Source organism: Haematobia irritans, chromosome 4 (assembly GCF_050003625.1).
Source record: "Haematobia irritans isolate KBUSLIRL chromosome 4, ASM5000362v1, whole genome shotgun sequence".
Lineage (NCBI taxonomy): Eukaryota > Metazoa > Arthropoda > Insecta > Diptera > Muscidae > Haematobia > Haematobia irritans.
The window spans coordinates 109,189,366-109,216,050 of NC_134400.1; the positions used below are offsets into that span (position 1 = coordinate 109,189,366).

At 34.7% G+C, this 26,685-nt stretch overlaps 1 protein-coding gene across 2 annotated transcripts; it reads left to right on the forward strand.

Moving 5' to 3' along the window:
* Positions 1–632: 632 nt before the first annotated feature.
* On the forward strand, positions 633–25,517 carry LOC142236167 (uncharacterized). 2 transcript variants are annotated; one of them, XM_075307429.1, is made up of 5 exons: positions 633–712; positions 4,836–5,460; positions 13,669–13,875; positions 13,940–14,728; positions 23,721–25,517. In XM_075307429.1, the coding sequence occupies exons 2-5, from the start codon at positions 4,953–4,955 to the stop codon at positions 24,209–24,211; spliced, it is 1,995 nt and encodes a 664-aa protein (XP_075163544.1). In that variant the 5' UTR covers positions 633–712; positions 4,836–4,952; the 3' UTR covers positions 24,212–25,517. The 2 variants fall into 2 exon arrangements, with proteins under 2 accessions (XP_075163544.1, XP_075163543.1); XM_075307428.1 differs by lacking the exon at positions 633–712 and having other exon boundaries at positions 4,750–5,460.
* The last annotated feature ends 1,168 nt before the right edge of the window (positions 25,518–26,685 follow it).

Genomic DNA, 26,685 nt, shown 5'->3' on the forward strand with positions numbered 1-26,685 from the left:
ACTGCCCATGCATCCCGAAAAATGCACTGTTTGGTGTGGTTTGTACGCTGGTGGAATCATTGGACCGTATTTTTTCAAAGATGCTGTTGGACGCAACGTTACGGTGAATGGCGATCGCTATCGTTCGATGCTAACAAACTTTTTGTTGCCAAAAATGGAAGAACTGAACTTGGTTGACATGTGGTTTCAACAAGATGGCGCTACATGCCACACAGCTCGCGATTCTATGGCCATTTTGAGGGAAAACTTCGGAGAACAATTCATCTCAAGAAATGGACCGGTAAGTTGGCCACCAAGATCATGCGATTTGACGCCTCTAGACTATTTTTGTGGGGCTACGTCAAGTCTAAAGTCTACAGAAATAAGCCAGCAACTATTCCAGCTTTGGAAGACAACATTTCCGAAGAAATTCGGGCTATTCCGGCCGAAATGCTCGAAAAAGTTGCCCAAAATTGGACTTTCCGAATGGACCACCTAAGACGCAGCCGCGGTCAACATTTAAATGAAATTATCTTCAAAAAGTAAATGTCATGGACCAATCTAACGTTTCAAATAAAGAACCGATGAGATTTTGCAAATTTTATGCGTTTTTTTTTAAAAAAAAGTTATCAAGCTCTTAACAAATCACCCTTTACAAACAAACGGACTGTAACTTATTGGAAAGCTAGCTAATAGCACCAATACAACACCATATCAATAGCAGCTGCAAAATGTGAGTAAAAGGAGCATGTTTCATGTCCTTATTGTGTGTAGGGTTGTTGGTGATATGAATTCTCTGAATAGGGAGGAAGGGTAGTTGGGTTTAATGAGAGCAAGTATGCATGTCAACTGATGCACAGTGGTTTCCAAATACCTTTTAGGTAGGTAGAGAGAGAGAGAGGATATATGAATGACTCAACAATGTAAGTAAACAATAGAGAAATATAGTAAATATAAATAAAAAAAGGTTATGTACGAAAAGGTTCATAAAGTTATACGTTTCACAAAAATCATGGAATAATTTAAAATATTTACTATTCCTTGACGCAACAAAAACAAATTTTTGGTTGTTTTTGTGTATCACAAATAGGGTTTTCTTTTTCCCGGACTTTTTGCGTTCCCGGGAAAGCGGGAATTTTTTTTCGAATTTACCGGGATCCTGGTCAAAGGGAAACCTGCTTTGATGTGGAATACATTTAGACATTTGAATAAATTAGAAATCGCCTAAAGCTACGGTTATAAGGCGCTTTCTGGACAACTAACAATATATATTATATTGTTCTCTTACATCAGGCATAAATCATACTAAAATACCAAATATTTTGTAATACAAAACATTTTGATAATGGTTACGGCGGTCTCTTTCGGTATAGTTTTCGGAAGAACACTATTAATATAGTGGAATTTTTTGTAACACTAAAAAACTGTTTGGAAATGAAAGAAACTTATTTCGATTTCACCATCGTTAAACGGGGTCAATAAATGCACATGTTCAGTCAATATTGCCAAAAGGGAAACACTACCATGTAATACGACATTCACATTACACTTCCAAAAGCCACTTTAACTAGATTTCAATTGTCGTATGCCCTATAAATAAGGGCTTTAAACCCCAATTTTTAAAAGCTTTCAAGCCTAATGTGTATAAGGTATAAATTTGAAATTAAAGTAACTATCTTTAAAAAGGTTGGAATTTTCTTACTTCATAAAAAACATCCTTGCAATAATTATGAAATTTTGAAATTATGCAATTGTCAACGTGGGTTACATAAGGTCTATCAGCCTATCGGAATATCGGTTTACAGAAATATGACAATCATAAATTAGGAAGTGCAAACTTCTTTTTAACGATTGGGAGCCCGTTGGATTCTGGATTAGAACCCACAACTATGTATGTTCCACAAGGCAACTACTATGACTTGGTACCATAGTTATTCACATTACACTTCCAAAATCCACTTTAAATAGATTTCAACTGTCATTTGCCATATAAAACCCTCCATTATACATAAAATATTGTGAAGAAAATTTCCCGGGAATTCCCGCACTTCATTCCCGGAAAAGCGGGAGCGAAAAAATAGCAATTTCCCTGGAATTCCCGGTATCCCGTTCCCGGGAAAAAATCCTAATGACAATTCATAACATGGGTCACCGTTAATATCACTAGTTTACACTGAAAATTTACATTTGATGAGAGTTGACTTTTTTCACTCTTAAAATTTTGTGATACTAATGTGGGTTTTTTACTATCTTTTTCCTATAAATCAGTTAAACTTTTAAAAATATGCTAGTTAGGAAATCCAATTTATTATAAATTTTGTTGAAATATCTTTATGATAGAAACTCAAAACAATGTTAACTATTCCAATTACCTGTACTTATGATAGATTAATAATAAAACAAACAAACAATCTGCTGAATTCGAAAAAAAAGTTAACAATTTTTTATGGAACAGTTTTTGAGATATCCCGTTATTTTTAGTTTTTCGCTCTTTTTTCACTAAACAAATTATATCTCGAGTTAGAAATGTCCGAGTATATCGTTAGTGGTACTTCCCGGTTCCAAAGATTTTGTCTTTACTTTAAAAATGTTGGTATTGATTCCGAGTCAAAGAAGCGGAGAATACAAGTAAGGATACTTTTTATTTATTTGAATGAAATGTCAGGCTGGTACAACAAGAATTTGTTCTTATAAATGACAGTACCAACTTTATAATGATATTAAGTTTGATGGTAATTGCTTTAAGGAAGCAAATTTTAATTTTTCGTTTTTATACCACATCGAAATATTGCTCTAAGACCCCATAAAGTATATATATTCTGGGTCGTGGTGAAATTCTGGGTCGATCTGAGCATGTCCGTCCATCTGTTGAAATCACGCTAACTTCCGAACGAAACAAGCTATAGACTTGAAACTTGGCACAAGTAGTTGTTATTGTTGTAGGTCGGATGGTATTGCAAATGGGCCATATCGGTCCACTTTTACGTATAGCCCCCATATAAACGGACCCCCAAATTTGGCTTGAGCCTCTTGGAAAAGCAAAATTCATCCGATCCGCTTGAAATTTGGTATGTGGTGTTAGTATATGGTCTCTAACAACCAAGCAAAAATTGGTCCACATTGGTCCATAATTATATATAGCCCCCATATAAACCGATCACCAGATTTGAACTCCGGAGCCTCTTGGAAGACCAAAATTCATCTGATTCAGTTGAAATTTGGTACGTGATGTTACTATATGGCCTCAAACTCCCATGCAAAAATTGGTCGATATCGGTCCATAATTATATATAGGCCCCATATAAACCGATCCCCATATTTGACCTCCGGTGCCTTTTGGAGAAGCAAAATTCATCCGATCTGGTTGAAATTTGGTTCGTGGTGGTAGTATATGATATTTAACAACCATGTGAGTTGAAATTTGTGGATGGCAGTCTTTCGTAGAAGTTTCTACGCAATCTATGGTGGAGGGTACATAAGATTCGGCCTGGCCGAACTTACGGCCGTATATACTTGTTTCACCTTTTTTTCTTCATATGCTATCAAAGACCTTTAAAAACGAGTTAACGACAATTTTATTTTCGAAATTCAGACTCGACTTCCAGTAGAAATTATGATATGTTTCAAGTAAGAAACGTCTTTAAAATAAAGTGTTAAAAAACATGTCTTATATTTGAACGATTTTTTGCTTCGTAGTCAAGATGCAAAAAGACAACAAATTTAAAGACAATTTCATTAATTTTAAAGAACTTTTCTGAATTTTTATAGTCAAGTTGACCTTACCCCAAAAATTTTTTCTTTCATATTATGATACCCATTTTTAAGTCAAATCACTTAATTATAAGGACAATACGACTTCATCGAAAAGTTTATCGACTTTTGAACAAAGAAAAAACGTTGTATTAGAGAAATGCGTCTTTTATGCTAAGGAAAATTTGCATTCATATTTTAAGGACATGAAATCTTTGGCCTGTGATAGAATCAATCACATAATTGACAAATATTAAAATTTATTTAATATTAGTCAATTATTATTTATTTATTTTAATTAATTTTTAATTGATTCAATTAAATTAACAAAACGGAATAGTTACCAATGATTTTCGTAAATGACTTTTTTATTTATAAAATAATAATTGTAATAGTTAATTTCTTAATTGATAACGATTTCAACATCAATCATCTTTTTAATTTAATTGCAAATTTTTGGTCATATTATTTCTGTGTACATATGTTATGAATGGTTAAACAAAAACGCTACAATCAAAATTAATATAAAAATTTAAATTTACAATTAAATTAAAATTATAAAATTTAAATAAAATTAGTTATCAAGTTTTAGTAACAATTGGCATCAGTTCTAATCGAGATTTTGAATAGTTTCCAATACTACTATATATTGTTATGGTAAAAGTAGTAGGTTTGGGATACACCTTCCATAAGTAGGTGGGCGGATCGGTCCAAATTGTTGGTCATAAATTACACATCTCCAGAGGTACATGTACAAAATTTTAGTGCTCCAGGACCATTGCATTTGGTCCATAGTGCATTGTTTACAATAACCAAACTTTTGTTCATATTGCTAATGTTGCGTTGGTTGATGCCTGCTAATTTCATTAAATCCCGCTGATGCCTTAGACACCACGGTGCAGGGGTTTTAGTATACTGAGTTTTCCCAGCATATGCGCCGTTTCATAAGCATGAGACAGACGAGAACATTACAACTACTGTCAGTGAGTGCAGTCGTCAGTTTTCCAACTGTGGCTCTGATGGTCGGTCGGATGTTCTCTGCATTGCGCTCGTTGTGTTATGCCACTCAAAAATAAATTAAGTGTAATGTTTTCCTTTGGTTACAGATAAAAGTGCATAGAAGGAGACAACAGTGCCAACGACAACTGAGTAAAAACCCATTTACCACTGATAACACAAGAAAATCTTAAATATCCTATCGATTTTTCATTGCCAAAGTCGTAATGAGTTCCAAACAAAGTGCGCGCATTAAAGGTAAACGCAAACCCGGCGATCCATGGATATCAAAAAATCGAGTCCTCAATCCCTCCAAGTCCAAACGGAGTTGTCCCATTTATCGCAATCCCAACTTTGACACGGACGAAACAAAATTACTTATCCAATTGTGGGGTGATCCAAAAGTGCAACGTGAATTGATAACCACGCATAAGAAGCATGTGGTCATATCGCAATTGTCGGCAAAGATGGAGGAGTACGGTTACTATCGTTCACCCGAAGAGATAACAACGCGCATTAAAAATATGAAGTGTTTCTATAATCGCCTGAAAAAAGAGATGGAAGTGAATAAAAATCTTGATCCCTCTTGGCGTCATTATGCGGATATGGATGCCATTATGACACGGCCTATATTCAGTGTGAGACCAAATGAGGTGCCGGCACCATCATTGAAATACTTAATGGAGCAAGAGGAGGAAAAGAGAAAAGAGCGCAAGCGCAAAGCAGAAGAAGAGGGTGAGTCTAGAAAAAGGAAATTGACCAATGTATTCGCGTATTGACGACACAGTAGGTGCGGATAGACGAAGTGAAATAATTGTACGCCTTGTCTTATCCCTTGGAGCGTACATTCGTTACTTGTTTGTTAAGGCTTTATCAGTTAGTCAGTTTTTGGGTTGGTAAATGTGAACTAATGTGAGAGACACATACAGCTGATACTAGTCCACCCTCAAAACAAAAAGCAAAAGGTTTATTTTTGAATATTGGCTAAATATTATAATGGTGTTTGTTTTATGTGAATATATAATATGTTTGGAAGCATTTCGAAACCATTCACAAGTATGTTAGTTTAATGTTCCAAACAATACAGGGTGGCTGATATGTAATACAACAATGTAAAGCGCTATATTTTTTTATACCCTCCACCATAGGGTGGGGGGTTTATTAACTTTGTCATTCCGTTTGTAACACATCGAAATATTGCTCTAAGACCCCATAATGTATATATACTCTGGGTCGCGTGAAATTCCGAGTCGACTTGAGCATGTCCGTCCGTCCGTCCGTCTGTTGAAATCACGCTAACTTCCGAGCGAAACAAGCTATGGACTTGAAATTTGGCATAGGTAGTTGTTATTGATGTAGGTCGGATGGTATTGCAAATAGGCCATATCGGACCACTTTTACGTATAGCCCCCATATAAACCGACCCCCAGATTTGGCTTGAGCCTCTTGGAAAAGCAAAATTCATCCGATCCGCTTGAAATTTGGTACGTGGTGTTAGTATATGGTCTCTAACAACCAAGCAAAAATTGGTCCACATTGGTCCATAATTATATATAGCCCCCATATAAACCGATACTCAGATTTGACCTCCGGAGCCTCTTTGAGGAGCAAAATTCATCCGAGTCAGTTGAAATTTGGTATGTGGTGTCAGTATATGGTCTCTAACAACCAAGCAAAAATTGGTCCACATAGGTCCATAATTATATATAGCCCCCATATAAACCGATCCCCAGATTTGACCTCCGGAGCCTCTTTGAGAAGCAAAATTCATCCGATCCGTTTGAAATTTGGTACGTGGGGTTAGTACATGGTCTCTAACAACCATGCAAAAATTGGTTCATATCGGTCTATAGGTATATATAGCCAATGTCCAATCACACAAAAATTGGTCCATATCGCCAAAAATAATCTACCAACATTTTATTTCTATAGAAAATGTTGTCAAAATTTTATTACTATAGAAAGTTATGTCAAAATTTTATTTCTGTAGAAAATTTTGTTAAAATTTTATTTCTGTAGAAAATGTCAAAATTTTATTTCTATAGAAAATTTTGTCGAACTGGCCTACCTTACAATTTAGAAGACGGTGTTAAGTACTTTTTAAGATACCTTGCCATCGGCAAGTGTTACCGCAACCCAAGTAATTCGATTGTGGATGACCGTCTTTAGTAGAAGTTTCTGCGCAATCCATGGTGGAGGGTACATAAGATTCGTCCTGGCCGAACTTACGGCCATTGTTTTAATTGTGTTGATCAAAAACAAAAATTGTCCGAAATAACAAACAAAAAATCAGTTTATATTTGTTCGATTTGTTTGCCTTTGGCACGAATTATGGTCTTCAAACGTCTGACAAAGATAACACGGGCTGTGTAAAAGTGTTTGCGGTATTTCCCGCGAAACGCCGTCTTGCCAAAGTGCCATTTTTTAGTGTCAACCTTACTCTACAATATACCCCAGGCTCCACTGAAAAAAATGTTGTCGTGATATTGTGAAAGATTTCATGTCTTTAAAATACGAATGCAAATTTTTCTTAGCATCGAAGACGCATTTCTCTAATATAAAGTTTTTTTTTTTCTTGTCCAAAAGTCGATAAACTTTTCAATGAAGTCGTATTGCCCCTATAATTAAGTGAATTGACTTAAAAATGGGTGTCATAACATGGAAGAAAAATTTTTTGGGGTAAGGTCAACTTGACTTTAATAATTCAGAAAAATTCTTTAAATTTAATGAAATTGTCTTTAAATTTGTTGTCATTTTGCATCTTGACTACAAAGCAAAAATTCGTTCAAATATAGGACATGTTTTTCAACACTTTATTTTAAAGACGTTTTTTATTTGAATGTGGAAAATAAAGTTGTCGTTAACTCGATTTTATAGGACTTTGATAGCATATGAAGAAAAATAGCTGAAAAAGCGAAAAAATAAAATTTGCTTCCTAGAAACAAGTACACAAAACCCAAATTTAAAAGAGAATTATGTCTTAAAAGTATCCTTACTTGTATTCTCCGCTTCTTTGGTTCGGAATCAATACCAACCGGGCATGCTTTTTTTCAGTGTCATAAGTCCAAAAAGAATTAAATTTAAAATGCAAAAAATGTCAAAAGTAGACTAAGTCTTTATTTGAAAGAAGACGCATCTTTGACTCGGAATTAATAACAAAATCCTTAAAGGCTCATAAGTCCAACGGATTAAGATCCAGAGATTTTGGTGGCCATACTGAAAAAAATATTGTCATAAGGCCAAAGATAAAAGACGCATTTCTCTGATATAAAGTTTTGTCCAAAAGTCAATAAAATTTTCAATCTTATAGTTAAGTGATTCTATTTTTAAAATTTTGCATCTTGACTACAAAGCAAAAAGGAGATTTTCTCCAACACTTTATCTGAAAGACCTTTTTGCTTGAAACAAAGCATAATTTCTACTTGTAGTCAAGCACGAATTTGGAGATTTAAGTTGTCATTAACATGATTTAAAAGGACTCTGATATAACACGAAGAAACAAACTGATAAAACGAATAAATTAAACTGTGTTTCCTAGAATCAAGTACGCAGAACTTTAACGTAAAAGTTAAATGTGTCTTAAATTTGTCATTACTTCAATTCTTCACTCCTTTGGCTCGGAATCAATACAAAAATCAATAGTCTAAAAACAAAATCTTTGGAATCGTACATGTTTTTTCTTTAGTGCATTATGTGGTAGAAATGAAAGGACCAACCTCTTTTATAAGCCATTCAATATTGAACTAAAATTTTAGGGCATATAATTTACACAACATTAAATACAAATTTCTTTAAATTAGTGAAATTTTAATTAAAAGAAAGTTTATGATTTTTGCTGCAAGACTTTTTTCTTAAATTTAGGACACGAGTCTTGGAAATTTAGGTCTCCAGTGTACGTCTTATGTCTTTGATGTAAGGCAAAATTTCCCTCAAGTAAAGAAAAACATTTCTGATTTAAAGAGATATTTTTAAATTAATTGATATATTGAATCTATAGATTTAAGAAAACGATTCTTCAAATATAGGCTAAGACTTATTATGAGAATTTTGCATCGTTTATTTAATTTTTTATTTAATTAAGAAAACATTTTTTATTTTTAAGTATATGTCATAATTTGGATTTTGCATTTGTTTGTACGTGAGCAGCTTTCTTAATATACCGCCAAGGGAGAATTAAAAATCCATACATGAGATCTGTATCCTAGATTTTAAGCTAGATAGGCCTCTAAAAATGTCTTTAGTTTTTTGACTCGGCATCAATACCAAAATCCTTAGGGGAAAGTCAAAATATTTGGATCCAAGTAAACTTTTGTTTGAGTGTAGGATATTTTTCCCGCACTGAAAAAACAGTGAACCCACCAGGAAGAAATCTTTTGATTAATTTTAGAAAATGTTGAATAGTTTTAGAAATTTGTAACTAAACAGTATTGCAAGCGCTGGCATCACACCGATATCACAAAAATAAGTAAATATTTTTCGACAAATTCATGAAAATTTATTAGACATAAATAATTTTTTTTCACTTTTTAAAGAAAATTTTGTAGTTTGCAGGAAAAAATTTGAGTTCAAAATTGCAAGAATGTCTTTAGTGACATGCGAAGTTCATAATGGACGCTTTTGAAGTAAAATTTACAAATTTGAAGAAATAATGAATAATTTTATGAGAAATACGAATTTAGTAAATCTCTATGCTGAATTTGTATATAATTTTTTCCCGTCTTTTAGTTCATTTAACTAAAGTTCGCAAAAAATTATTAGAGTATATGAAACTTTCTCCAAATATAATAATTCCATGAACTAAAATATAGTTAAATTGGCTTTAGTGAAATAGTGAGTTCACTTTTTTTTGAGTGCGTTAATATTTGGCATTTATGTTGATCCAACGGTTGATGAATACAGGGACGATCTTCGTCAGTCCATTATTTTAGGTTCACAGGTCGTGAATTTTGCTTCAAATATTTTTTCATTAACTTTAGGATACGAATCTTGGAAATTTGAGTACATTCGGTGACCTAAGACACCGTTTTCCTTAAAGTAAATAAAAGTATTTTTGATTTAAAGAATGATAAAGTTTTTTTTTTAACATTAAGAAAACTTTTTTGCTGTGAAGTGTCTGTTATAATTTTGTTGAATTTTTGAATTTTGGGTTTTTCAAGTGATATTTGTTTCTAAGTGAATAGCTTTATTAATATATCGCAAAAAGAGAATGTAAATCACATAAATGCGATCTGTATTCTAAATTTAATTTTATTGATCCCAGAGTTATAGCTAGATAGGTCCAAGAAAAATATATTTATTCAAAAAAAACGCATAATACCAAAATCCTACAGGCCGAAAGTGCGGCTTCTTAAGCTTAAAATACCCCATGTAAAGAGTTTTCATTCTCTTTGAGCGAAACATTAAGATTATAAAAATTAGACCTTCAAGTAAAACAATTAAAAAAGAATTAAATTTAAAATGCAAAACATGTCAAAATTGGACTAAGTCTTTCTTTTAAAGAAGCCGCATTTTTTGGCTCGGAATTAATAACAAAATCCTTAAAGGGATGTCAAAATAGTAAAATTATTTGTGTGTGGTTGTTAGGGGGTATATACTAAAATCACGTACCAAATTTAAACACGATCGGATGAAATTTGCTCCTCGAAGAGGATTGGTTTATATGGGGCCTTTATATAATTATAAAGGTACTCTGAAAAAAAAAATTTTTTTTCGAACCAAAGAGCGGAGAATTCAACACCCAGAAAAAAGTGACCCCTTCTATAAGTTAAAATTAACTCATTATGAAGAACGTTGGACTTCGTATAGCGCCAAAGACATTTTTATTTGTTTGAACGATATGATTTTCGTAGAAATTAGGTAGAATGTATTCCATATATTAGTGAGCATTTTCCTATATTTATGTACCACTATACTACAGAATGAATAAATTTAACTTATTTGAATTCATATATGGAATGATTTTATTGAACTTTTTTCATTCATTTGGACAAATCTTACATATTTGTAGTAAACCTTTTACTTCAAAATTAGAACTCCTTACCTTCGTTTTTAAATACAGTTTTATTTATTTATACGAGGGCAGTTCGGAACCTTCTTAGCCTAGCACAAAAAGCGCGGAATAAACAGAAAAAAGTTAAGTGTTTTGGAAACTTCCATCTCTGTTATGAACACATGTTAAATTCTGTTTCGATCTGGCAACTCCTTCATATAGAAACAGGTTTTCAAAAAAGACGCATCCGCAATTTTTTTACAATGGAAATATTAGAAATGCGTGCTGTCATTAAATATTTACATAAACAAGTAAGGAAAGTCTAAAGTCGGGCGGGGCCGACTATATTATACCCTGCACCACTTTGTAGACCTAATATACCATATCACATCCGTCAAATGTGTCGGGGGCTATGTATAAAGGTTTGTCCCAAATACATACTCAAAATTTAAATCAGCTAATGGGCTAGGGTGGAACACAATGTTAGTAAAAAAAGGGAAACGTTTAAATCTGAAGCAATTTTACGGAAACTTCGCAAAAGTTTATTTATGATTTATCGCTCGATACATATAGTATTAGAAGTTTAGGAAAATTAGAGTCAGTTTTACAACTTTTCGACTAAGCAGTGGCGATTTTACAAGGAAAATGTTGGTATTTTGACCATTTTTGTCCAAATAGGAAAAACATATATATGGGAGCTATATCTAAATCTGAACCGATTTCAACCAAATTTGGCACGCATAGCTAGAATGCTAATTCTACTCCCTGTGCAAAATTTCAAATAAATCGGAGCAAAAAATTGGCCTCTGTGGTCATATGAGTGTAAATCGGGCGAAAGCTATATATGGGAGCTATATCTAAATCTGAACCGATTTCAACCAAATTTGTCACGCATAGCTACAACGCCAATTCTACTCCCTGTGCAAAATTTCAATTAAAAATAAAATTTGACACACTTGACTACACTACTAATTGTACGCCTAGTGCAAAATTTCAACCAAATTGGGGTAAAACTCTGGCTTCTGGGATCGTATTAGTCCATATCGGGCGAAAGATATATATATGGCTTCTGGGACCGTATTAGTCCATATCGGGCGAAAGATATATATGGGAGCTATACCTAAATCTGAACCAAAATCAATAGGGTTCTATTCTGAGCCAAAACACATACTTGTGCCAAATTTGAAGTCGATTGGACTAAAACTGCGACCTAGACTTTGATTACAAAAATGTGTTCACGGATAGACGGACATACGGACATGGCTATATCGACGCAGGAGCCCACCCTGAGCATTTTTGCCAAAGACACCATGTGTCTATCTCGTCTCCTTCTGGGTGTTGCAAATATATGCACTAACTTATAATACCCTGTTCCACAGTGTGGCGCAGGGTATAAAAACAACCCACGCGCAAACATATCGATGACATCGTTGACAGGTATCGATTACAGGTAGATAAAAGAAATATAGGAAAATTTCCTATATTCTAAGAAGTGTGTTTCCTTAAGTTTTGAAAGGATTGAATACTTCTTAGTACGAATGAACTAAATATTTTTCTATGCCAAATCTTATTCGTATGTATGATAAGCTCTCTTTAATAAAGGAAGTCATAATTATCATTTTATAAGAAATTTTACTAAATTTGAGAAAACTTGGTTTTAGTTCGGTTTTTGTTTATTTTTTCGAATGATTTGTTATCAGTGAATAAATTTTTCTTGTTCAGTATTAAATTCTTATACACAGCGAAGAAAACAATATTAGTAAAATTCCATGCCATATTCTAGTTAATGAACTATTCCTTACTGCTTTCAGTTTAGGATTTTTTTATTGAAACCATTAAATTTTATTATTTCACACAAACATTTACCTTAATGGAAATAAAATGGTTAAACTAAATTGATGAAAATTTTTTCCTTTCATTTCGAAGGCACTTTTTCTGTGTGAAGTAAGGATACTTTTAAGACACAATTTTCTTTTAAATTTGGGTTTTGTGTACTTGACTCTAGGAAGCAAATTTTAATTTTTCAGCTTTTTTTCTTCATATGCTATCAAAGTCCTTTAATAACAAGTTAACGACAACTTTTTTTTTCCACATTCAGACACGACTTCCAGTAGAAATTATTCTATGTTTCAAGTAAAAAACGACTTTAAAATAAAGTGTTGAAAAACATGAACGATTTTTTGCTTTGTAGTCAAGATGCAAAATGACAACAAATTTAAAGACAATTTCATTAATTTTAAAGAATTTTTCTGGATTATTAAAGTCAAGTTGACCCAAAAAAATTTTTTCATGTTGTGATACCCATTTTTAAGTCAAATCACTTAATTATAAGGACAACACGACTTCATTGAAAAGTTTATCGATTTTTGGACAAGGAAAAAAACTTTATTTTAGAGAAATGCGTCTTCTAACCTAAGCAAAATTTGCATTCGTATTTTAAGGACATGAAATCTTTGGCCTCACGACAATATTTTTTCAGTGTATGTGGACCAAGTTTTTGCATAGTTATTAGTAGGCGTACACTTACATCACGTGCCAAATTTCAACACGATCGGTTGAAATTTGGTCTTCCAAGAGACTCAGGAAGAGCCCCCATATAAATCAATCTGGTGATTGGTTTATATGGGGGCTGTACCGATATGGCCCATTTACAATACCATCCGATTTACATCAATAACAACAACTTGTACCAAGTCCATAGCATGTTTCGTTTGGAAGATAGCGAGATTTCAAAAGACGGACGGACATCGCTGGATCGACTCAGAACTTCAACACGATCCAGAACATATATACTGTATGGGTTTAGAGACCAATATTTCAATGTGTCATCCCATCCTACGATGAGGGTATAAATAGTGTAGGAAAATAGCAATGTTTGATACATCATCCATTTACCAAAGTTTTAGTTTTTACGTGTTCCCATTGTAATAATTTCTCGTTTTATATTCCTACAGGTATAGATGTGTCCGATAGTGATGACGACATTGACGATGTATTGGCAATGCCCGGTGCTAGAAGGCGATCTTCTAAAAGCAGTGACAATGGTGTTATTGAACCCCATGCTGAAATTGAACTTGAAGTCGATGATGTTACATTTGCGGCCATCGAAAATGGCGGAGGTCAAACAGAAAAATCCGATATTGCAAAATCCCATAAAGCAAGTGAGTAATCATCAAAGTTTCACATATCACTTTACTTAGTCTTAATAACTCTCCCTATAAATAGATGATGACGTTACGATTAAAATGGAAATTGGATCCGAGGAGTTTCCAGCAGAGACAGAGAGTAATGGCAATGGAAAGGACATCGCATCTGATGATAATGACTGTGAACTATTAATACCAAAAGTCGAACCCATTGAGGTAGACGATGATTCACAGGACAAAGTAGATCCAGCAAATTTAGGCAATTCTAAATCCAATCCTACAACGTCGAATTTGTTGGGAGTTTTGAATCAATCAGATAAATCGCAAACTGCACCTCTCATATCATTACAAAAATTCTCTATGCCTCCAACTAGTGGAATTGCTACAGTTACCACAAGTACATCTACCCCGGTAACACCATCAAAAATATCCGTTGTTTCACCCACCATACTAATGCCGCCATCTGGACAAACGTCAAAGGGCAATAATTTACAGGGAGCTATGCAAATGCGCGTAGGCGGTAATCTCCAAGCTTTACTGGCAGGATCAAGATCAACAGTATCGACAGCTAATGGAATGAAATTCATTTTGGTTAATACTACGGATTCTCGAGGAGCAACTGTTGCAACTGCTGTACCAACAGCATTGACGGCTCAAAGTCCTCCACAGCAATGTGTTGTAAAAACTGTACAGCAAACTCAGCAAATCCAAGATCAACAAAAGCAACAACAGCCGCAGTCACAACCAAATCAATCGAAGGCACAACACCGATCTATGCATAAGACAATCAATCAAACACCCTTGTCGAAAAAGAGGCTCTTGGATTCAATGCCTGATCGGGAAACAATGCGCAGAAGAGAACTGTGTGGTAAAGCATAATTTATAATTTTTATTCTCTGTATATTATAGGCCATAAACAATATCATTTCTCTCCGGGAAAAGAATGTGTCAGTTCAAAAGATTAATTTTCTGACATTTCGTTTTGTGTTTTTTTTTGTAAGGAGTCAGTTCCAACATTAATTTTCCGGGATTTGCTTTTATGTTGTTCGTAATTAAATTTCGTATTTTCGCGGGTTTGGTCACAATGTTTTGTGCAAACATGAACTTTTGAATTTTTAATTTATTTTTCTGCTTCTTTGACTCGGAATCAGTACCAAATCCATGGGATATTAGTGCAAGTTACCACTAGCGAACCCATTATAGGGCAGTTACCGATGTAAGGTGACCAAAACCGACACCGGTTAACCGGATTCCAATTCACAAACAGAAATCTGATAGTGAACAAATTGGCATTTTCGGTTAAAACCGAATTTTGGCCATCGGTGAACCGGTTTTCTATTTTAATGAATTTTTATCTGATATGTCATATGTTTTTTTCGACGTCAAACTTTATGTAGAGAGATACTGAAGATGAAAAACAACTGACTACATAGACTACTTTTTCACTAAGTAGCACAAAATAATCATAGTGAATTCTCTATACGACGTAAAGTCCTAGCTTTAACAGCAAATGAACCCAAACTTATTATTAGTCTTGTGACGATTGTCTCAAATTGTTTTTGCTTCTAAAGAAAATTTTTGGTTCGATATCTATCTTGGTCAGGTTAGGTTAGGAATTATAACATAACACACTGGAAGTATAACAAGAATTCATCCTTAGTTTGTTTTAAAATGTTTATTTCATTACAAGCAATGGTTAATTTTTAGTTTTTTTTTAGTGTTTAAGAATTATTTTCACTTTGAACAAAATAAAAAACCGAAAACCGTTTTTATACCCTCCACCATAGGATGGGGGTATATTAACTTTGTCATTCCGTTTGTAACACATCGAAATATTGCTCTAAGACCCCATAAAGTATATATATTCTGGGTCGTGGTGAAATTCTGAGTCGATCTAAGCATGTCCGTCCGTCTGTCCGGCTGTCCGTCCGTCTGTGGAAATCACGCTAACTTCCGAACGAAACTAGCTATCGACTTGAAACTTGGCACAATTAGTTGTTATTGATGTAGGTCGGATGGCATTGAAAATGGGCCTTATCGGCCCACGTTTACGTATAGCCCCCATATAAACCGATCCCCAAATTTGGCTTGCGGAGCCTTCCGGAGCAGCAAAATTCATCCGATCCGATTGAAATTTGGTACGTGGTCTAAGTATACGGTCTCTAACAACCATGCAAAAATTGGTCCATATCGGTCCATAAATATATATAGCCCCCATATAAACCGATCCCCAGATTTGACCTCCGGAGCCTCTTGGAGGAGCAAACTTCATCCTACCCGATTGAAATTTGGTACGTGGTATTAGTATATGGTCTCTAACAACCATGCAAAAACTGGTCCATATCGGTCCATAATTATATATAGCTCCCATATAAACCGATCCCCAGATTTGATCTCCGGAGCCTCTTGGAGGGGCAAAATTCATCCGATCCGGTTGAAATTTGGTACCTGATGTTAGTATACGGTCTCTAACAACCATGCAAAAATTGGTCCATATCGGTCCATAATTATATATAGCTCCCATATAAACCGATCCCCAGATTTGAACTCTGGAGCCTCTTGGATGAGCAAAATTCATCCGATCCAATTGAAATTTAGTACGTGGTGTTAGTATATGGTCTCTAACAACCATGCAAAAATTGGTCCATATCGGTCCATAATTATATATAGCTCCCATATAAACCGATCCCCAGATTTGACCTCCGGAGCCTCTTGGAGGAGCAAAAGTCATCCGATGCGGTTGAAATTTGGTACATTTCGTTAGTATATGGCCTCTAACAGCCATGTAAAAATTGTCAAATTTTATTACTATAGAAAATTTTGTCAAAATTTTATTTCTATAGAAAATTTTGTAAAAAATTTATTTCTGTAGAAAATTTTGTCAACATTTTAGTTCTATAGACAATTTTGTCACCATTTTATTTCTATAGAACATTTTGTCAACATTTTATTTCTATAGAAAATTTTGTCAACATTTCATTTCTATAGACAATTTTGTCAAAATTTTATTGCTATAGAAAATTTTGTCAACATTTGACTTCCATAGAAAATTTTGTCAACATTGTATTTCTATAGAAAATTTTGTCAAGTTTTTATTTCTATAGAAAATTTTGTCAAAATTTTATTTCTATAGAAAATTTTGTCAAACTGAATTATATACGTATTTAATCGGCCTTTTTTTTTAATATATACCCCTTATGGACTAACTTACAATTTAGAAGACAGTGTTAAAAAGTTTTACGATACCTTGCCATCGGCAAGTGTTATCGCAACCCAAGTAATTCGATTGTGGATGACAGCCTTTAGTAGAAGTTCCTACGCAATCCATGGTGGAGGGTACATAAGATTCGGCCTGGCCGAACTTACGGCCGTATATACTTGTTTTTTTTAATTTGGAATTTTCGAATACCGTCCTAAACCGACTTTTTAATAACAAAACCGATTATTCGAACACCCTACACCGATGCCCAGAGTTGCCAGTATTTTCCTGTCTCTTGTCCACAAGTTGGGACAATTTCGTTCTCAAAAGTTACCATCCAAAAATAACATTTTTCTCTTGAAACATGTTTGGGGTGATCGTATTCCTCCTCTGGTTATATGGAATACATTGCCACAGGACAATACTCAGAAGAGGGGACAATATTTCGACACGAGTTTTCATGAAATGATTTCACAATAGTAGAAAAATGTCTTACACCCAAAGAAAAAATACTTTCCTCCGCAACGAAATTTTAGCTAAAAGTAATTGCCCTTTTTTATACCCTCCACCATAGGATGGGGGGTATATTAACTTTGTCATTTCGTTTGTAGCACATCGAAATATTGCTCTAAGACCCCATAAAGTATATATATTTTATATATATTTTATATTTTATTTATATATTTTATAATTAAGTGTCAAACCAATGTAAAACTTTTGTAATCAATTTTGGCCTTATTTGAGCTTCTGATTATGATTATAAATAAAGTGAAATAAAATATATTTTGGGTCGTGGTGAAATTCTGAGTCGATCTAAGCATTTCCGTCCGTCCGTCTGTTGAAAGCACTTGAAACTTGGCACAAGTAGTTGTTATTGATGTTGGTCGGATGGTATTGCAAATGGGCCATATCGGTCCACTTTTACGTATAGCCCCCCATATAAACGGACCCTCAGATTTGATGTTGGTTATGGTCTGTAACAACCATGCAAAAATTGGTCCGCATTGGACCAATTTAGCCCCCATATAAACCGATCCTCAGATTTGGCTTGCGGAGCCACAAAGGGAAGCAAATTTCATCCGACCCGGCTGAAATTTGGTACATGGTTTTGGTATATGGTCTCTAACAACCATGCAAAAATTGGTCCACATCGGTCCATAATTATATATAGCTCCCATATAAACCGATCCCCAGATTTGGCTTGCGGAGCCTCAAAGAGAAGCAAATTTAATCCGATCCGGCTGAAATTTGGTACATGGTGTTGGTATAGGGTCTCTAACAACCGTGCCAGAATTGATCCATAACGGTCCATAATTATATATAGCCTCCAGGTTTGGACTCCAGAGCCTCTTGGAGGAGCAAAATTCATCCGATCCGGTTCAAATTTGGAACGTGGTGTTAGTATATGGCCGCTAACAACCATTCCAAAATTGGTCCATATTGGTCTATAGTTATATATAGCCGATCCCTAATCATACAAAAATTGGTCCATATCGGTTCATAATCATGGTTGCCACTTGAGCCAAAAATAATCCACCAAAATTTTATTTCTATAGAAAATTTTGTCAAAACTTTATTTCTATACAAAATTTTGTCAAAATGTTATTTATATAGAAAATTTTGTTAAAATTTTTTTTTATACCCACCACCATAGGATGGGGGGTATATTAACTTTGTCATTCCGTTTGTAACACATCGAAATATTGCTCTAAGACCCAATAAAGTATATATATATTCTGGGTCGTGGTGAAATTCTGAGTCGATCTGAGCATGTCCGTCCGTCCGTCTGTTGAAATCACGCTAACTTCCGAACGAAACAAGCTATCGACTTGAAACTTGGCACAAGTAGTTGTTATTGATGTAGGTCGGATGGTATTGCAAATGGGCCATATCGGTCCACTTTTACGTATAGCCCCCATATAAACGGACCCCCAAATTTGGCTTGCGAGGCCTCTAAGATAAGCAAATTTTATCCGATCCGGCTGAAATTTGGTACATGGTGTTAGTATATGGTCTCTAACAACCATGCAAAAATTGGTCCACATCGGTCCATAATTATATATAGCCCCCATATAAACCGATCCCCCGATTTGGCTTGCGAGGCCCCTAAGAGAAGCAAATTTCATCCGATCCGGCTAAAATTTGGTACATGGTATCAGTATATGGTCTCTAACAACCATGCAAAAATTGGTCCACATCGGTCCATAATTATATATAGTCCCCATATAAACCGATCCCCCGATTTGGCTTGCGAGGCCTCTAAGAGAAGCAAATTTCATCCGATCCGGCTGAAATTTGGTACATGGTGTTAGTATATGGTCTCTAACAACCATGCAAAAATTGGTCCACATCGGTCCATAATTATATATAGCCCCCATATAAACCGATCCCCCGATTTGGCTTGCGAGGCCTCTAAGAGAAGCAAATTTCATCCGATCCGGCTGAAATTTGGTACGTGATGTTAGTATATGGTCTCTAACAACCATGCAAAAATTGGTCCACATCGGTCCATAATTATATATAGCCCCCATATAAACCGATCCCCCGATTTGGCTTGCGAGGCCTCTAAGAGAAGCAAATTTCATCCGATCCGGCTGAAATTTGGTACGTGATGTTAGTATATGGTCTCTAACAACCATGCAAAAATTGGTCCACATCGGTTCATAATTATATATAGCCCCCATATAAACCGATCACCAGATTTGACCTCCGGAACCTCTTGGAAGACCAAAATTCATCTGATTCAGTTGAAATTTGGTACGTGGTGTTTATATATGGCCTCAAACTCCCATGCAAAAATTGGTCGATATCGGTCCATAATTATATATAGGCCCCATATAAACCGATCACCAGATTTGACCTTGGAAGAGCAAAATTCTTCCCATTCGGTTGGAATTTGATACGTGATGTTAGTATATGGTATCCAACAACCATGCAGGAATTGGTTCCTATCAGTCCATAATTATATATAGCTCAAATATAAACCGATCCCCAGATTTGACCTCCGGTGCCTTTTGGAGAAGCAAAATTCATCCGATCTGCTTGAAATTTGGTACGTGGTGGTAGTATATGATATTTAACAACCATGCCAAAAGTGGTCCATATTAGTCCATAATCGTACATAGCCCCATATAAATCGATCCCGAGATTTGGTTTTGGAACCTCTTGGAGGAGCAAATTTCATCCGAGTGAGTTGAAATTTGGTACATTGTGCTAGTATATGGTCGTTAACAACCATGCTTAACTAGGTCCATATCGGTCTATAGTTATATATGGCCCTCAGATAAATCGATCCCCAATCACACAAAAATTGGTCCATATCAAGTTTCAATTCTGGCTCTCTACGTACAAAAAGTCCATATCGATTCGTAATTATTTGTAGACTTAACTATACATAACTTTTTTGTCTAATAAATATATACCATGTATGGACTAAATCACAATTTAGAAAACGATGTTAAGAAGTTTTAAGATACCACAACCCAAGTAATTCGATTGTGGATGATAGTCTTTCGTAGAAGTTTCTACGCAATCCATGGTGGTGGGTACATAAGATTCGGCCTGGCCGAACTTGCAGCCGTATATACTTGTTTTATAGAAAATTTTGTCAAAATTTTATTTCTATAGAAAAGGTTTTCAAACTGAATTATATACGCATTTAATCGGTCTTTTTATACCCTCCACCATAGGATGGGGTATATTAACTTTGTCATTCCGTTTGTAACACATCGAAATATTGCTCTAAGATCCCATAAAGTATATATATTCTGGGTCGTGGTGAATTTCTGAGTCGATCTGAGCATGTCCGTCCGTCCGTCTGTTGAAACCACGCTAACTTCCGAACGAAACAAGCTAATCGGTCTTTTTTAATTTAATATATACCAAGTATGGACTTACTTATAAGTTAGAAGACGATGTTAGGAGGTTTTAAGATAGCTTGTCATGGGTAAGCGTTACCGCAACCCAAGTAATTCGATTGTGAATGGCAGTGTTTACACGCAAAGAAAAAAAACGTTTGGAAAACGTGTACCGAAAACGTTTTTCTTTTGTTAGAGTTTTTTGAATTGCTTCGAAAATTTTAAACTTTTACCACCAAAAAAATTCGTTTGTTACAAAGTTTTTATTTTTTTAATAAAAAAAGTTATTTTTGAAACAACAACAGAGTCCATTTCGTTTATATCAAACACTCTTCTTTTCTGACTTTAGGTCTTTAATAAAACACATTTTACAGTTCAAACTTTAATATAGTACAATGTAATGTTGAACATTTTTTCGGAATCTTCCGAACATATGTAGAATGTATGTAAAACAAAAAAAAAAAACTTTGGTCGAAGCAGGGATCGAACCCACGACCCTTGGCATGAGAGTCAGACGTAGCAACCACTGCTCCACGGTGCCAAACTAAATGTTTGTTTCTGTTAAATAAACTTTGTTTATTCGGTTCGTGGGCGCCGCAAGCTATGCTATATAAATATAACTTATATGGATATTTATCTCTTGATGACCATAACAGGTACATAGCTCAGTGGTTAGTGTGTTGGCTTACAAAGTGCATGGTCCGCGGTTCGATTCTCCGTCCAGGCGAAAGGTAAAAAAATTTTAAAAATTTATAAAATCGTATAATTTCTTCTACATTGTTTGTATTACAGAAAAAGGTGCTAAGAACTAAAAATCTTCGTGGAAGTGAGAAAGATGTGAGGGAAAATGCAATTAGCCAGAAAAAAATTTTTTTTTGAGTTAGTCTTTATGAAATTGTTTTTACATCCTGGAAAAGAATAAACGTTTATCACAAAAAGTATATACATTTCTTCCAAATACACTTCCTTACAGCGAAAAGCAAATGAGAAACGAACTTTGTTTGTCTAAAATTTCGTTTGGGAGGAAAGAATTATTTTTTTGCGTGTAGAAGAAGTTTCTACGCAATCCATGGTGGAGGGTACATAAGCTTCGGCCTGGCCGAACTTACGGCCGTATATACTTGTTATAATGTATTTTGTTTTAGACCAAATAAAAACGAATTTATAATAAGAGAGACAACGAATGTCTCCAAACGTTTTTATTTGCTTTTAAATAAAATTTTTTACCGGCAAAAGAAAACTTTGCTTGACTAAAAACTCGTTCCTTGGAAAAGAAAACTCTTCTTTCAGTGTAGCCAAGAAAATAATTTCCTAAATCCATAAAGGGTGATACGGTCAAAATTTGGTCAATATAAACTTGACGTATTTCTTTCAATTTTGCATTTAAAAAACCTGAACACCCCTCATTTTGAAGGTGTGTGTGTGTAGAAGTTCGTCCTATTTTGATTTTGGAATTCACTCTTCAGTTGTCAAAAAATGGGAACGTTTGTCGACAGCCAGGAAGTCTGGATCGGGGGGAAATCGAAAACCGGAAGCCTCTGAGACGACAAAGAGAGTTGCCGGTAGTTTCAAGCGAAACCCTAATCTCTCTCTCTCCGAGATGCCGCAAATAAGCTGGGTGTATCGTCTACAACCATGCATCGAGTCAAAAAACGAGCCGGACTATCGACTTACAAGAAGGTAGTGACTCCAAATCGCGATGATAAACAAAATACGACGGCCAAAGCGCGATCCCGGAGGCTGTACACGACGATGCTGACGAAGTTTGACTGCGTGGTAATGGACGACGAAACCTACTTCAAAGCCGACTACAAGCAGCTTCCGGGACAGGAGTTTTATACGGCAAAAGGAAGGGGAAAGGTAGCAGATATTTTCAAGCACATACAACTGTCAAAGTTCGCAAAGAAATATCTGGTTTGGCAAGCCATCTGTACCTGTGGCTTGAAAAGCAGCATTTTCATAGCTTCTGGAAATTTACGTGAGTGTTTGAATAAACGTCTGCTGCCTTTCCTGAAGAAACACGGTTGTTCCGTACTGTTTTGGCCGGATTTGGCATCTTGCCATTACGGTAAAAAGGCCATGGAGTGGTACGCCGCCAACAACGTGCAGGTGGTTCCCAAGGACAAGAACCCTCCCAACACGCCAGAGCTCCACCCAATTGAGAAATACTGGGCTATTGTCAAGCGGAACCTAAAGAAGACCAAAAAAACTGAACTAAGGACTAAGAACGAGCAGCAGTTCAAGACAAACTGGCTTTCTGCGGCGAAGAAGGTGGACAAGGTGGCTGTACAAAATCTGATGGCAGGTGTCAAGCGTGAGGCCCGGCAATTCGGATTTGGAAAAGCGAAAGTCTAACTGAATATTTTTCCTGAATTTTATACTAATTGAACTTGAAAAAGAAATTTAATTTGATTTTTTAAATAAACGATTTCACCGATTTACACGCGTTTTCCCTTGACCAAATTTTGACCGTATCACCCTTTATCTAGTGCGAATGCTACTTTTGCACCATTTGTATGCCGGGGAATAAAGAGGAGCAAAGTTTTTGAGAATTCGCTGTACTTCTGTATAAGATACATGGTAAAGAGATCCTAATGTTTCAGTGCTAATTGTTTGTATATATTATGAATATGAAATGAATATGTGTTGTAGAAAAAAAAAATGTAGATTATTAAGGTTTTAATGCAGGTGATACTGGTGATTCAAATCTCTGACTCAGACTCATCGTTTTTATTTATTTTTGGATGTAATTTATTTTTGATTCGCATCAATATGTCTAATACATGTCTCTCTGTCTTTTTCAGCAATTAAAAGTACATTACAAAAACTTCTAAAAGCTAAGGAAGATTCGAATGAAATGCAATCACAGCGATTAGCTTTGGAAAGGGAACGTTTGCAATTCGATCGTACGATAGCCCAGAAATTTCACAGTATTTTTGAGCAAAATCAACAAATCCAACAACAATTAGCCCAGCAACAACAACAACTTCAGTTACTCATACAAAAACAACAAGGACAACCAAGACCTGCAGCGACTCAACAGATATTCACAACAACAAATCCAGCTACCACCAGTACCATACAAAATCAAGGTCAATTGATGATGCCTCAAAAATTGCTAATAACAACTATGGTCCCAACATCCGCCGCTGGCCAATCAGTCTCTGGCACACCATGTACCATAAACACCGGTTTGACATCGAAGGTTTTGACAGCTACCAGTTTTGGTAACATTACGACAAATATCAATGCGGATAACTCATTGTTGGTACCCAAGGAAGAACCCATTGATTAAATTCAGACATTGATGTTACAACGAAAGGCCTTGAGGGAAGACAAAAACTGGATTGATATTCAATTTCAAACGTTCTTAAATTGAAGCCGGTTTGGTAAAAAACGCTATCTAGTCTTTCTCTGCGATTTGAAAATATTATTGTATATATCTAATGCGAATAATTTTACTCAGCAAAACATGGAGCTCCATTTCAGCAGGATTTTAAAGGTGAGAGGCAGCAACAACTGCTTACCAAACGACCGAATCAGCGCTGATTTTTGGAGTTTCATTTGATTTGAAAAAGGTTTCATTTGGTTTGAAAAAGAATTCATACTATATAATTATGACCAATTTTGCTTCTCCAGGAAGCTCATAGATATTTGCGATTGGTTTATATGCAATATCAATATCAACTAGCTGTATAAGTTGCAAGCCGATACCTTGTTTTGTTCGAACAGAAGATCAGACATCTTGTTATATTTTATAGGATCTGAGACTAATATTCAATATAGGTGTTTATATCAAAACAATTAATTTTTAACCCGCTCAAGACGATACTAGAAGTATTTGAAAAGAGTACTTACAAAAAAGTATACACCAATACATATCCTTTGAATGGAATCATAGATTATAAATACATAGATGGTTCTAAAATTGCGACCAAAATCGCGAAAATACTAAACTAAATTTTGTGCGGATTTGCTTTTTACGAACGATACAAAAGCAAGTTACTGTCTGGAAATGACTCTTTCCGAAAGATCAAAACGAAATACCAAATAATTAATCTTTGGTGCTGACACAATTGTTTCGCAGAGAGAAACAGATCATTGATGCAGTCTATAACAGGGTTGATAAAGTTGACACTTTTGTGCTTTTTTGATACATTTCGACTGCCAACAGCACCGTGGCACGCCTCGAGCCATTTGATACTTTTTCATCACAATTATTCTATTCTATAGAGTAATTGTGATGCAAATGAACGTTTCTCAGATATCAACTCAACTCTAAAAATTGTAAATAACGGACATTGAAGAAATAAACATATACCAAAATTAAGGATATTTTAGTTTTTATTACAGGATCTCAACATTTTTGAGATTAATATTGTCTATACTCCATTCGTCCGCAATTGTGAAACGTGGAATGAGATTTTTTTTCCGCCCAGAAGGAGACGAAATACACACATGGTGTCTTTAGCAAATAATGCTTAGAGCCTGCCCCTGAGCCGGTAACTACAGTTAGTAGAATTGTAAAAAATGGTAAATTTTTTACTGTTTTGTAGATTGGTAGAATTCTTGATTTGATTTTGAAATTTGGTAGATTTTGCAAAGGGGTACTTCAAAAATTTTCTATTGAAATAAATTTTTGACAAGATTTTCTATAGAAATAAAAATTTGTCAAAATTTTCTATAGAAATAAAATTTTGTCAAAATTTTCTATAGAAATAAGAGTTTGACAAAATTTTCTATAGAAATAAAATTTTGACAAAATTTTCTCTAGAAATAAAGCTTTGACAAAATTTTGTATAGAAATAAATTGTTGACAAAATTTTCTTTAAGAATAAAATTTTTCCTATAGAAATAAAATTTTGACAAATTTTCCTATAGAATAAATATCGACAAAATTTTCGCAGAAATAAAATTTTTACGAAATAAAACTTTGACAAAATTTTCTAATGAAATAAAATTTTGTAAAATGAGATTTTTTTTAGAAAATCTAAAAAAATATCTAAATCGGCCAACATCAGTTACCATCCCTGGTCTATAAACTTTTTTTATGACTATATGACTAGCATGCATATCTGTACTCATACTCGCTACGCTATTTGGGTAGGACTATATACTTCCCGGTTCATCTTCTTACACTGATTGTCGGTTTTTATGAATATCCTGTTTTCGGTGGACCGGTGTTTTCAAGATCGCAACAACCGGGGTTCGAGAATAGTTCTGTTATAATATTTTACTAAATTTTAAATCTAATGACGAGATGTACTCAGTCTCACAAAAGTTTACTTACTCCTGATTTTTTAGTCTTTAACTAAATATTTCATGTTTCGTGCTGTTATTTATAAACAATATCAAAAAATCCTTACAAAATTAACAAATACTTGGTTTTTCAAGTTACGCTATGGTCACACTGGGCAAATATTTGACAGAAATCAAAAAAGAAACAGTCGCCACAGCCAAACCAGAAAACATATTTAGCTCATATTGGATATATCCCTTTTCGACCTATAGCCGATCCACGTGATAGATTTCCCTATATTTTTGAATTCTGATATTTATGTGTACATAGAACATTTTAAATTATTAAGTTTGTTCAGTTTGATCCTGTATCCTGTTTTTTCAGGATACTTGTGCGTACTGTTTGTGTTACTGTTTGAATACAATATTTAATATGTTTTCTTATTGAAAACACTTGTTTGATGAAATATTCCACAACTTAAATAATTTTAATTTATTTGCAAACTTACCTCTTCCACTCATTTTTACAAA